Below are 14,515 nucleotides of genomic sequence, written 5' to 3'. Positions count from 1 at the left end.
GCTTCTGGAAGTTTCAAACCAACATTTGCTCCAAGTATGCTTCATCCAGTTCCCTCCATCTTTCTTTAACCCCCTGTATCTTTGTAGAAATGGGTCCACCTTCTACTTTCTCTTCAACTTCACTTTATTGGAGTCTCACTGTTGTGTGCTTTTTGTTCATAAGAACACATTTCACCATCTTGCAACCTTTTCCAACTGTTTATCTCATTGGTGACTGAACTCTCTGCATTGCACAAACCTCTTGAAGGCACTGCCCCATTTACCTCCCTTTCTTCTATCTCTGGGCAGCCTGAGTGAAATTGTTCACATGGTAGATCTGAGCCATTACTGAATTCTCTTTTTAAATGTATCCATTTTAGTTTCTGTCTTAAAATACAACTATCTTATCCTTATTTATGTTCTCTTTACTTCTACCATCAACAATAATAATTAACCTCCTTCGAAGAAACGTCCTTGTTAGAGAAACAAAAAGTTGTAGTTTTGGGGTTTTGGGGGAGGGGCTTTTGGCTTAAAACAACAGGAATTTATTCTCTCACATCCTGGAGGCTAAAAGTCCAGAATCAAGGTGTCAGCAGGGTCATGCTGCCTCTGAAGGCACAAGGGGAGAATCTTTTCTTGCCTCTTCCTAGCTTTTGATGGTTACCGGCAAGCCTGGGCATTCCTTGCCTTGTGGCTGCTGTGTCACTCCAATCTCTGCTCTGTTGTCACATGGTCTTCTTCGCTCTGTGAGTGTGTGTCTGTATCCGTGTCTTATAAGGACACCAGTCACTGGATTTACAGCCTGCCCTAATCCCATATGACCTCATCTTAACTAATTACATCTGCAACAACCCTATTTCCAAATAAGGTCACATGCTGAGGTTTTGGATAGTTTCTTTTAAAGAAACAAAGACTTATGGTTTTAATTTTTGCTTAATCTCTTTACCTTAGCTGCTTGTTATATAAAAATGAGTATTCAAAACACAACAAACAGAACAAACCCAGAACCAGAAACGCCAGGGAACAGCAGAAGCTGATCATATTTCAAATTATAAATTGCTGTGTACTGTATATCTAAATTCCTCAAGGAACCACTCAGTGATTGAAATGTGAACACCATATCCATTAATCCTAAGGGTCTGATATATTACACCACGTGGTGGGAAAGATACAAGTGATTGAGTCTTCCTTCAGGCACCGACAACCAACACCATGTTGTCACCACCTGAATTCTTGACTAACTTGAGTTCTAGATAGTCATGATTACTTCATAAGCTACAATTCTTTCTCGTTTCCTTCAACTCAGTCCAAGATGGTGAAAAATAAATACCGATTAAAAATTTTTTTGCTTCGTCTCTCCCCACCTGAATCTCGTGGGATTAAATGAGATTGATTTAACTGAAATCAATTAAGCAACAGTCTGATGTTTTGCTGGGTGCTGGAGGCATGTGTAGATGGGGTAATGGTCCACACACTCTGTGATGGCAGTCCAGCACGCATCCGGAGGGACAAAAAGACGAGCACATAAATGGCTTTAATACTATCAGCGAGTAAAAACACAAGAGCACATGAACAACAAAGACAAATTGGTCATTTTAGATCCCTCTTTATAGTTCATATAGCCATCTGAGGGAAGGACCATTAGAAGATGCATCTTTCTAAACCCTTTTGGAGTTTCTACTTTACATCAGGCTTTTCTTTGTCTTAAATATTTTTATTCTTCATAGCTTTAGCGATTCTCTTCAAAAACCTCCTGTCGGGACAAAAAGTCAGAGATATTCTTTGAGCCAAAATTTAAATGGACACAAACAAGTTCAAACTAAACCCATAACTGCTGTACTGGGTCAATAACAACAATGACGATAGTAATTATAATAATATTATTTATTTGCTATGCACCAGGTGCTTCACACATATTTAAACTCTGAATCTTCATGAAACCTTAGTGAGGTGTGTTACCATAGTCAGTCTCATGCAGCCGAGGAAACAGGTGTGCACAGGGTAACTTCCCCAGGCTCACAGACGGAGCCTAGGCTGGGATATAAACTCGGCCACTTTGGCTTGTTCCTGTTGTTGTTTTTTGGGGGGTGTGCTCAACCTTACAGAAAGTCAGCACAAAGTAAATCTTCTGCTACTCCCTGGCCTACAGGTTGGTAGAAGACTTTTGACATAATGTTCACCCCCGGCAGTGTGCTCTAACTGCTTAGAGCCACTTAGGAGTTGTAGAGTGACCAGCTTCTTTCCACTCTGCGGGGTCGGGCACCGAGAGGAGGCAGGAGAGCAGAAAATCGCTTCAAAATACACACTAAGGGGATCTTCAGTGTCCTTAAGTTCCAGGATTTCACAGACATTTGCAGTATTTAATAAGATTAAACAGACTTGGAATAATAACAATACAATTGAAGTCTCAGTTTTAAGTAATCACAAATGTGAAAATTCTGAAATTAGGGTATCAACTGAGATAAAAGATGGAGGCAATTTTGATACAGACCAGCATGAGACACTCACGGGTGAGGAATACAGAGCGGAATAACAGAAAATACCGTAATAGAACAAGTGTCTTGCATTTAATAGTTACTTGAGACTACAGTTTTCAGGAATAATGGGATAAGCCTGATAACTAACATCAGACCAATATATTGAGTATTCATTTTTATAATCTTCAACTCAAAAAAATATTTAGACTGTCTTCCGTATGCAAAGCATTGAGCTGGAGACTAGACATAACAAGACAAGCAAAACAGAGGTGTGTCAATCCAGATTCTGTCTATTTTAGGTGACAAAATTCCTAATTAAAGTAGCTTAAAAAAAATAAGGATTTTATTGACATTGCTGGATTTGAGGGTTCTAATGTTATTGTCTTCTCCTTTTTCTTCTCCCTCCTTTTTACTTTCTCCCTTATTCCCTTTATCGCCGCTACTTGGCTTCATTCCTAGTCTTTCTCCATTTGTTGGTCTCTCTAAGATAAATGACAACTGCCTAAATGTTTTTTTCCTCTCTCTTTCTTCCTCTTGGGCTCACACCTGCTCTACAGTCCCTGGCTCCTACCTTCACCCTACACCTGAGTGGGGCTATGTGGCATGTTCTGCCAATGGACTGCGAGCAGAAATGAGGTATGCCATTTCTAGGCAGAGGCAAGTAAGAGAGGGCACCTTCTATACTCTCTCTTTCTTCCATTTCTAAGCCAGCCTTGGTGGCAACAGGAGGAGGATGGGTTTGGACCACAGAATGGAACAAACTTGAATTCCTGAATGATTGCATGGACAGCACCCTGCTTGTCATCAACCCACAATGAACTGCGACGTGAGCGAAGAATAAAATTTGATTGTGTAAAACCACTGACTATTTGAGGGTGTTTATTCCAGCAGTTAGAATAAACTTCGATTTGTGAAACCATTGAGAACTTGTGGGTGTTTATCATAGCAGGTCAATTTCCCTTTTTAATATATGGTCTTTCCATTTCTGATCATGGAGAAAAAGTACATTTGGCTAATGACTTGGGCAAATGTCCCAAGTGGGGTTGCAATGGGTAGAGCTCTTTCTGGAACCAAGTGCTATATGGCCAGGCTCTGAGTTGCTAGATTTGGTATCAAGTGCCCAGACCTGTGGAAAGGGGACAGAAATGCGATCAGCTTTACTCAAATATGTAGACTGGGTTTCCCTAAAAGTGTGTTATTAGGAAACAGATGGTTAAGAAGGATGACAGACAAATATCGATAAACACATGCACTCATACTTTAAAAATATAGTACCATACATATTTTGCATAGTTAACATGTACCCATTCATGCCTCCTATTCGCCAGTTACTGAGCTAACAACTGGAGTTACAACGGTGACAAAGACAGACATGGTTCCTGTTTTCATGGAGCACATATTCTAGTGGGGAAGACAGACATAAAGAGAGAGCAGGAGGATAAAAGGGAAAGAGTCTGAAAGAAGGAAAAGAGGGAGGCCAAGAATGATTCAGAGACATTGACTATTTTCAGCATGCAAAACATTTACTTGTGTAGGAGGAACCAACCATTAGACTTGTCAATGATCAAAGGGAAAAACAAGGTCTATGATAGAGAGGGGAAAAGGCGGGAAAAAACCCAAAAAACATCTCATAGTCTCAAGACATTGTTTTGCATTTTTTGGAGGGTAAATTGTTTATCTGCAAGCTAGCAGAGAGTCTAGTCAGGATAGTTCGCCCTTTAATCCTCTGACTACCATCACTTTTTAAAAGTTATTTTTGGATTTTCTGAAAATTTTGTAGAGTTTAGCTGTGGAATATACGTGAGAGCCTTTCTCTGGGTCATTCCTCCACTTGTTTAGTTTCAGTCTGCACCATTTTCCTCATTCGACTTTTCTAAAAGAAAAGCATCTTATAAGCTCACAGATCAATGAGAGAATTATCTATTCCGTTAATGCTTTGGCAGAAATAAGTGAGGATCTAAGATGCAGAAAAATAGCCTAGAGATTACATAGTTAATTGTAAATATGTAATTCACAACCAACTATTGCAATTAATTCTAAAGTCATGAGTCAAAAGACTCCGGGAATCATTCATCAGAGTGACCTAAAACATTGGCCCAAAGTGACATGGCCCACCAAGGGTCTGATAACCTTTGAGGGCGGATCAGGTTAGGACTTCATTTAGAGGATGATTTTGAATCTAGGTTTGAGTCTCGTGAATGACAGCACCACAGCCTCATCCTTTCCTACCCTTCTCTGTCCTCAAAAAATTTGATGCCTCACATGCCTGAAGGATAAAGGAAATCTTGTTTCCTCACTTACTTAAATTGGAAAGGACCTAAATGGATTGGAAGAGGATCCTAAAATGAGGAACAGAGAGAAGCAAAAGCAAGAGTCTGGCTTTGGGGAAGAATACAGGAAATGTGGGCAAAGATTAGATCACTGAACTATAAATCAATCAAATTCCATTTCTTCTTCTCTTCCAGCTGCCCGAAGCTCATTTGCTCATATTTTCACACATCAGAGGTGGCAGTGTCGTTGGGACTCTGGAGCGCTTCAGCTGGTGGTGAAAGGCAAGTTTCTAACAGGCCCAAATCTGGCCAGCTGGAAGGAGAAAAGGGGGAGAGTTGATGATGATTGTCACGTAAGGCAGTTCTTTCCTGGAACTTGGAAGCACATCCTTACTCAGGCAGTAAGTAAGTGTGGCATTGTCACTTCCCGTTTCCAGGGAGTGATCGCACGATTCCGGGGTTAGGAAGAGGAGTATAGGAAGAGTGACACCTCTTAAGTAAGAGGAAGGAAGTAAAAGCTGCCATTGCTTTACCTGAACCCCATCTTCATGTGGGATCATGAGCTGGACAGCTGCTCTTTCACCTGTTAGTACCTGATTAGGAAAGGCGTGTGTTAGAGAGGGTTGTACTAGTCCATGGACAGACATGGAAATATGATACTGTGTATCTCTTTCTTAAATCATCTAAGTAACTTGCAGTGACCCCAGCATCCTGCGTGGGAGGTAAGTTTATTGATCTGGCAGCTACTTTCTCCATTTCCTTACTGGCCAGGGGTGAGTGAGCAGTAACCAGTTGAAGTTAATCAGCTTTCTTTAGACTAACTTCAGCTTCTTAGTTTACTGATCAGAAAAAGGCAAATACATTTCATACGGAGAGAGTTTCAAGGAAGAGTGTGATATTCTGGAGCTTGAGCAAGGTGTTGTTACAGTGTAACCATAACTTTAAAAAAAAACTCTAATTTTAGAACGATGGGACAACAACTGCTACCTACTACAATTACAACTCCAATTACCACTATTTAGTAATTTGAAATCTTTGCTTAAATTTACCATCATAAAGGAAAAAAGAACCCTCAAACGTTTCAAATTACTCTAGGCTGGAAATTCCTGATTTTCCATGTGTTTCCAGTAAGGTTTGATTTTGAGATGATTTCCGGAAAATAAAGGAGAAAAAAAAGAACTCATAAAAGCAAGTAATGTGCGCATAATTGTGTGAGAAAAGCTAAAACAACATTTCGCAGCTGGTCAGCATAAAAACTGACTTGTCGGTTTTCCTTTACAGATAGCACCTGTATGTCTTAAATAATACACATGGACATTATTCATTTGAAGACTTTTCTATGGTATAGGATTTCTGTGTACAAGAAAAATGAAAATCCAACTTTTCCAAGAATTTGTTTTTTATAATATTAAGTAAAACTGATTCTGAAGCATATGTTTTCTGTCACAACAGATACTGTTCTGTAATATATCCTAGACAGATAGTAGAGAAAATGGTTTTGAATTTTATCAGGAATGCAGTAAACTTCTCCGAAAAAAAAAAAAAAATCTCTACAATGCAGGTCTCAAGAAAGTTTTCTTTGCAAGGGGGCTAGGGGGAGTTGGTATAAAACCCTCTCTTATTGTCCCAGCTCTGATCAGAACTTTCTATCCACTGTTCAGTGCAGCTAGAAGGGAAAATGTGTTGAGGTGAGTGTATGCGTGTGTGTGCACAGGCATGCTGATGTGCGTTGTGTGTGTAAGGTGTGCAGGATTGTGCATGTGCACTGGCATGCCGAGATGTATGTTAGACCATTGTGGGATATAGGAGGAGATGGAGGGGGAAGTAAAGAGGTGGAAAAAGAGAGAAGGGTTGTTCAAGTATAGTTTCACCCCCTAAAAATTTAAGATTCATATCAAAGCCAACATAGTAAATATACTTCTTTCCCTGTTCCCAAAATGTAATCTTTAGTTTTGGTTTGCTTTGTACTAATATTTAATATAAGATCTACTGCCAATAAATTTTTAAGTGTACAATATAGTACCATTAACTGCAGCCATGATGTTGCACAGCAGATCTCTAGAATTTACTCATCTTGCACAACTAAAACTTCATGCCCGTTGAAGGGCAATTCTCCATTTCCCCCTCCCCCAGCCTCTCGCAGTCATCATTCTACTCTCCACTTCTATGAGTTTGACTGTTTGATGGGCGACAATATGGACGAATCTGGAGGACACAATGCTGAGTGAAACAATCCAGTCACAGAAGGTCAAATCCTGCATGATTGCACTTAGATGAGGTATCTCTAAATAACCTTTGGTTTTAAAGCGAGTCTTCTGAGAACTAGAATTTGCAAAGCTAAGTGGTGCTGGAGGAACCGGCTGACCCAGAGTCTTGAAGGCATTCATAAACAGCCTCAAGCAGCAGTAGAATGTTCTGCCCCCTGTACCCACTGTCCTGCCAGGGAGGGAGATGATCCTAAGGGAGCTCACAATATAGCAAGACCCAGGGTAGGGATTCAGATCTGGGAAAGGAACACTGTTACACAGAGTGGAGAGATTGTGATCCTCCCACATGGGAGGGAAGGAGCAGGTGTGTGGCTGGAGGGGAATATTTATTGTCAGTTATTTCCTCACTCTTACCATTAAAATTGTAGATGGGGGAGGGGGAGGAAGTGACACTTTAGCAAATGGAAATTTGAGAAAATACGACTGACTGGGAAACATACATCCTATGGAGTGAAGCTGTCCTGAGGACACACAGCTCCCGGCACCTGCAGGAGCGATTCTCTTGCTTCTATCTCTCTGTATCTGTAGTTTCCAGCTTGTATTCCAAGCGTCTTTTGGTACAGTTGGCTCCATCTCCCAACTGGGAGCTTCTTTGACCATTAATCATGGCTTATTCATCTTCATATGCCTCCAGAGAACCTCACAGAGCACTCTGCCGTGGGACTCCAACAGATATTTGTTACAGTGGATAGATTTAAGAGGTGTTGTAACTGACCACCAGGCAAGGGAGTAAGGGATTTGGATTCCAGGAGAGCTGGCCACTAAGGATTTTTAAACCACAGACAAGTCATGTTGGTCTCAGCTCTCAGTTTCTCATTGGTAGATGGAGGAAGTTGCCTTACATGATCTCTGAGATAACTTCCAACAGTAACAGTCTGGAGTAGAAAATCTCTCTTCCTTTTGGGAAATGTAAAATTATATATCAGATGTGATCATATACTCCAGTGGAAATACCTCCCTAAAAATGCACAAATAAAACTGTTACTTAGGGCTGGCCCCATGGTACAGCAGTTAAGTTCACGCACTCAGCTTCGGTGGCCCTGGGTTCACTGATTCGGATCCCAGGTGCAGACCTACACACAGTTCATCAAGCCATGCTGTGGGAGCATCCCACACAGAAGAATTAGAAGGATTTACAACTATGTACCCAGACTTTGGGGAGAGAAAACAAAAGGAAGATTGGCAACAGATGTTAGCTCAGGGCCAATCTTCCTCACCAAAAAAAACAAAAAACAAAAAACAAAAAGCATCCTTTAAAAAAACTGTTACTTGGAATAACAAAATAATGAAGTAGCAATTAATCCACCTAAAATGATTGCTAATATATTTTATCTTTTTACTGTAAAAAAATAAAAATGAAAACTTGGGCTACTTTCATCCAGTACAAATTACTTTGTTGGACTGACAGACATTCATTTTTCTGGAACATAGCAATTTATCCTAACCCACTAGGGTAATATTTAAAAAGTGCTACCAAATGAACTTCCTAAAGTATCCAAGTTACTTTCACAGAAAAAAAAGTAGATCCAGGTAGAAATTTTCTGAATGTATAAGAATTTACTCATTAAATTTATAGGGGGTATTAGTTCCTTCCCTGTTTATGTGTGGTTCTATTAAATATTTAGTAATTGATATTCATGTTGGGAGCTTTATCTGTTTCTGTTCTGTTCTTCAATACATTTCTAAACGTTTGAATAATCTGAGCACAAATGTCATTATGTAATTAAACTTAAAGCGATAAAATTCAGAGGCAGATTCACTTGAGAAATGTAATGTTTTTGAAAGAGGAGAAAGACCTTCACTAAGAAGAAAATTCCGTTGGAATTTCCTTAAATGGTAAATAAGAAATCTCCTTTCTGTGAACGCAAACAATTGTAATTAAATTTAAACACATCTAAAATGCCTGTCTATCCGAACCATCCTTTGAGATGAACAATGATGAAATGGTTAAAATTACAGAATCAAAGAGGCCACGCTGGTGGCATAGTGCTTAAGCTTACGTGCTCAGCTTCAGAGGCCTGGGGTTCCCAGGTTCTGATCCTGGGCACAGACCTACGCACTGCTCATCAAGCCATGCTGTGGCAGCATCGAAATGTTGACGAAAATAATCCATAATCAATCTATAAATGAAAATTTGGGCAAGTTTATTCTGAGCTGAAATCTGAGGACCATGGCCCGGGGCCTTTCTTCAGGAAGGAAGAAAGGGCACCAAAGAAGTGAGGTGTACAGAGTGGTTATATACCCCCAAACAGGATGTTTCACATATGATTGAAATGCGTCTCCCACAATAGTCACAAGATTGCCCTGTCCGCACAGCGCTTGATGGACGCAGCAGGTGGTGGGTCTGCTATCTCGGAGGGCGTAGCAGGAGGCAAGTCTATTGTCTCCAGCTGGGTGGTCACAGGTGAGCGCAGCAATCAGTTCCTAGCCTAAGGAAAGATGCTTAATCCTTAAGGAAATGCCAACGTTGGGAGGGGGAGGGAAGTTGCACCTTTATCTCAACGGCCTTTGTTTTTGCCATAGGGAATGTCTAAAGCAGATATACAATGCTTGCTCAACTGCCACGGTCAGGCCCTTTTGGAAAGACAAGTTCAGGCCGAATTAGGTTTACACCAAATGGCTTCCTCATATACTCCAATATATCCTATTACTTGCCATTTTTATTTGTCACCATACATACAAAATAGAGGAAGACTGGCACAGATGTTAGCTCAGGGCCAATCTTCCTCACGAAAAAGAAAAAAGAGAAAATTACAGAATCAATGTTGTTTTAGAGATGGCATTTAGTGCCAAATATTGGACTACCTTCCATTGAAATTGGTAAAAAAGAAAATTTGCTCTCTATAGGCACGTGGACCACAAGGCTGGAAGGCTCCTGGAGGGACAGAGAAAATTGCTGGAATCTAGATCCTCCTTTATATCCTGATCCGGAAGGTCTCTGGTTCCTCAACATATTGTTGGTAGCTTTGGCCTTGGGCAACCGGCCATTGAGAGGCTGAGAGGGTGTGGAACTAAAAGGCAAGAGCCTTCAGCAATAGCAACTTCCTCCCAGGTCTGGAGATACTTCGGAATCCACCAGGGGTTAGGTACTGAGTGGTCCCGGGCCTCAGTGATCACTTCATTCATAAGCGCAACTAACTCTCAGGACAGCCTTCACTCTGCCTCCAGGGGACTCCAGAGGGTGCTCCAGGCACAGGGCGGCGGGCATCACTGCTGGGCAATTCTGGAATCATCCCGGGGATCATGAACACTCTGAGGACCCCACATCCATCCAGCACACACCTGATTCCCTCCCTGAAGAAGTGATCAGATGCTTGAGTAAGGATCCAGCAAAACCCTGCTACCCTCCGCATCCCTTTAAGTCAAACAAAAGTAGAAAGATAGAAATGGGCTAATTATACCGGATTCATCTTTCCCTGATGTATTCATTAATTTGCCTGAAGAATGAAGGGGAGGAAGGTGCCCCTGCCCCACAGTAGACAGCCCTTCTAACTATCACCAGGCAGCAACGGTTAGAAGTTGGATTTTCCTTCTATTCAATTAGAGGTGATAATTAGAGGAAACAAAGAAAGAGAAACCAAGTCACAGAGACAATGTCACTCAAGTACTAACAGGCACCAACCTGCGCCCCTCCCCCTCCAGTCCGCTCCTCCTCCTAAAAGGAATTTTTGAGAATGATAATAGGTCAGGGCCTAGGGCGATGAGTGGTTGTTTTAGGAGAGAGAAATACCAATAGGGAGAGTTCTGATTTAATTGCCATTTAAGCAGAAGGAAGAAAAGAAAGTGTGGGCACAAATTTTTTAAATCTTATGGAAAAAGAGAACGAGCGCAATTCCCTTCAAGAGTTAACTCTTTCCCGCCCTGCCTTCTTAAAACAAAGCAAAGGAAGTTCCAGTCATCCGGGACTAAGTGACAGATTGTGGGCACCGATGAAAGGCGCGCTGGAGCTGGGGGACGTGGCTCGCACACAAAGGCGCGGGGTTCCCAGGCGGCGGGCGGCTCTGCCCGGGGCACCGCCGCGCTCAGGGCGCAGCGTCGCGCCAGGAAGCGCCTGCGGCTCTCCGGCTGCCCGGCCCCTCTGCTGGTGACCGGGAGAAGTTAGTCACCCGGAGCTCGAACCCAGCGAGCGTCAGAGCGCTAAGAAGCCAGGGAATGGGGAGGGAGGGAAACCGGTCCCCGGACGGCTGCGAGCGGGAAAGAGTTGTGCGGGGCGAGGGGGCGCACGGGAAGCTGCGAGCCGTTTGCTGGTGGATGGAGTCGCAGGCTCTGCGAGGCCGGAGCCCACGGGCTTGCCAAGGGGAAAAATTTGCGGCAGGAACTTCCTACCGAGGGACAGAAAAGCAGGAGAGAAGGAGGCAGGGAGAGACTTGAAACGTCTCAGTAACTTTAAAAACACACCAAAACACCCGTTCAGGAGATGAGGTAAGCCGAGGTTAGCCAACCCGGATTGGTTGTGAAACATCAGACAAACCCAGAGCCGCTGTGGCTTTAAGCAAGCCAAGGAAATATGTTTTTCTTACCCAAATACTTTTTTCCCCCCTCGTCCTTGCTCCCTCCCTTGTCCCTCCTTCCACCTCGCCCGGTCCCTTCCTCTTTCCCGGTCTCCCTTTCCTCGATCATCCGGCTCGCCCGCCCTCCCCCATCTGATTAGGCGCGGACCGGGAAGGGTGGGAGTGGTGGGGGAAGCTCTCCCTTTAAGAGGCAGCTTGCAGTGACGAATTGTTGAAATTGCCATTGCAGGATGGCATGCCGCTATAAATTCATTGTTCCACCTCCTCGCATCTTCACAGCGCTCGCGCTGCTCTCCGCGCTCGCAGCGGCCGACTGGGGATGACGGCGGGCAGGAGGACACAGCATCCGAAGGGACACGGACGCGCCGCTTCACTGGCTCCCCGCAGGCCGCCCCTGGCATTTTTGTTTTAATTTTTATGGCCTTTTTTCCTCTCTTTCTTCCTTTCCTCCTGGTTCCAGTAGAGTCGAGGAAACCCACAAAATAAGAAAGGAAGTGGGCTCCGGAGCTTGGAACCCCCTCCGCCGGCGGGTCCAGAGCGGCAAGGGGGCGGGTGGCAGCGCGCACTAGTTGCCTGCCTGGTGCGCGGCACCTTCCTTACTTTTCTTGGTGCAGCGAGAGCGGCTGCCTTTGGGGGTTGGATTGGGGTTTTTCCCTTTTTCTCATATTTGCTGAATCTCAACCACCCGGCTTTCCTCTTTTTCTTTTTTTCTTCTTTCCGGAGCACGAATCCAAACATTTTCCAAACCAACAAAGAAAAGTTCGCACGCTGGCACTGCGGCCAGGACAGGCTGGCGCTGCTGCCGGGTCCCCCTCCCTCCCTCCGACACTTGACTCAACCTTGCAAGCAAGTGTGTGTGTGCCCCCACCTCCCGCCCCGGTAACTTCCATAGCGAATAACAAATACCCATAAAGTCCCCGACGCGCAGCCCCTCCCCGCGGGCAGCGCACTATGCTGCTCGGGTGGGCGTCCCTGCTGCTGTGCGCGCTCCGCCTGCCCCTGGTCGCCGCCGGCCCCGCCGCGGCACCTGCCCAGGATAAAACCGGGCAGCCTCGGGCTGCTGCAGCGGCCGCCCAGCCCCGCCGGCGGCAGGGGGAGGAGGCGCAGGAGCGGGCCGAGCCTCCGGGCCACCCGCACCCCCTGGCGCCGCAGCGCAGGAGCAGCGGGCTGGTGCAGAACATCGACCAGATCTACTCGGGCGGCGGCAAGGTGGGCTACCTCGTCTACGCAGGCGGCCGGAGGTTCCTCCTGGACCTGGAGCGGGATGGTTCGGTGGGCGCCGCTGGCTTTGTGCCCGTAGGAGGCGGGCCGAGCGCGACTCGGCGCCACCGGGGCCACTGCTTCTACCGGGGCACGGTGGACGGCAGCCCCCGCTCCCTGGCTGTCTTTGACCTCTGCGGTGGTCTCGACGGTTTCTTCGCAGTCAAGCACGCGCGTTACACCTTGAAGCCGCTACTGCGCGGGCCCTGGGCCGAGACAGAGACCGGGCGCGTGTACGGGGACGGATCCGCTCGGATCCTGCACGTCTACACTCGCGAAGGCTTCAGCTTTGAGGCCCTACCGCCGCGCACCAGCTGCGAGACCCCCGCGTCGCCGCCAGGGTCCCGTGAGCGCCCCCCGGCGCACAGCAGCCCGGAGCCACGCTGGGCGCTGGCCCCGCAGTTCCCTGACCAGTCGGCTACCTCGTCCGATGGGGGCCAGGGATCACAGACGTGGCGGCGGCGGCGCCGCTCCATCTCCCGGGCCCGCCAGGTGGAGCTGCTCCTGGTGGCTGACGCGTCCATGGCGCGGATGTACGGCCGGGGCCTGCAGCACTACCTGCTGACCCTGGCCTCCATCGCCAACCGGCTGTACAGCCACGCCAGCATTGAGAACCACATCCGCCTGGCCGTGGTGAAGATGGTGGTACTGGGTGACAAGGACAAGAGCTTGGAGGTGAGCAAGAACGCGGCCACCACACTCAAGAACTTCTGCAAGTGGCAGCACCAGCACAACCAGCTGGGGGATGACCATGAGGAGCACTACGATGCGGCCATTCTGTTTACTCGAGAGGTAGGTCCAGCCTGGGTGGGTGGTCCAAACCTGGGATAAGAAGGTAGGTCAAAGGGAGTCTTGCTGACCGCCATTCTTCTCCCACAAACCCCCTGTCACTCTAGATTTGCTTAGCCGCTTCTTGCAAGAAACCCAGCCAGCCTCCAGCTCTGCTCTGATTCAGGGTAGCCCCAGCAGCCATAACGCCTTAAGTGACCAGACCTGCTTAGCCAATCCATCAACCAATCAATCGGGCAGGATGTCTCCAGTCTGAGATGTGGTGACATCGATGCATAAATATGTTAAGAAAGGACTAGGATGCTTAGGAAAAGGTACATAGCTAAATGGGGAAAGGAGGAAAACAAGTTTGTCTTTAGAATCAGGGATCTTCCACTTTCCAATGAACTCAAAAATGTAACTTTGTCGAGCCTAATGGAAAGGGCTTGAAGGTTCATCCATTGTAGTCCCTTTTATCCATGACCTTCCTTTGTAAGTGTTCATACCTTCCTACTTGAGCCTCTTCTGGGACTAAGTTGAGGGCAGACTTTCCAAAGGACTCTTTTTTCAATCAGGCTTCCTAATGGAGTTCTGACATGACCGCCTTGGTGGAATGTCAGTTCTTGGGCAGGAAGGAATGCAGGGGGACAAGGAGGACATAGAAACGGAATCTTATGAGGTTCCTTAGCAACTCCTTTGCCTCCTTACCCAGTGCACTCAAGCACTGTGCACTCCTCAGCTGCCACTGAAGGGTCATATCCAACTTGCATGTTTGGGTTTTGCATGAAATATCTTCTGAAGCCCCAGTGTGGAGATATCTGGGCAAAGAGTCAAGACATGAGGAAGGAATGTTTTCCGGGGAGAACCATCTTTTTTAAAAAGGATGGTTATAGAAAGGGAAAGAAAATGATCTTTAAAGGCCCAGAAGTTCTGGGAAGAACACAGCGTCTATTTGCACAATTGTTAGATCATCACGCAAGGGT

General features: G+C 45.6%; 1 protein-coding gene and 1 long non-coding RNA gene across 3 annotated transcripts in view; one reads left to right on the top strand and one right to left on the bottom strand.

Annotated features, from left to right (window-relative positions):
* Window positions 1–1,569: 1,569 nt before the first annotated feature.
* Window positions 1,570–14,159, bottom strand: LOC138920940 (uncharacterized). Its single transcript, XR_011433008.1, has 2 exons — window positions 14,039–14,159; window positions 1,570–1,732 (listed from the first exon to the last, which is right to left on the bottom strand). It is a non-coding gene; the product is annotated as an uncharacterized lncRNA (long non-coding RNA).
* The window catches only part of ADAMTS5 (ADAM metallopeptidase with thrombospondin type 1 motif 5), a 46,732-nt gene continuing 43,351 nt past the window's right edge, over window positions 11,135–14,515 (top strand). The window contains exons 1-2 of one of the 2 annotated variants that reach the window (XM_023629969.2): window positions 11,135–11,415; window positions 11,734–13,556. In XM_023629969.2, coding sequence (XP_023485737.2) covers window positions 12,456–13,556 — 1,101 coding nt within the window. In that variant the 5' untranslated portion in view covers window positions 11,135–11,415; window positions 11,734–12,455. Of the gene's footprint in view, window positions 11,416–11,684; window positions 13,557–14,515 lie in introns of those variants that run through there. The other variant, XM_003364218.5, reaches the window with a different exon arrangement.

The sequence above is a fragment of the Equus caballus genome, chromosome 26 (assembly GCF_041296265.1).
Source record: "Equus caballus isolate H_3958 breed thoroughbred chromosome 26, TB-T2T, whole genome shotgun sequence".
NCBI classification, from domain to species: domain Eukaryota; kingdom Metazoa; phylum Chordata; class Mammalia; order Perissodactyla; family Equidae; genus Equus; species Equus caballus.
This window is presented reverse-complemented; position numbering and strand designations above follow the sequence as displayed.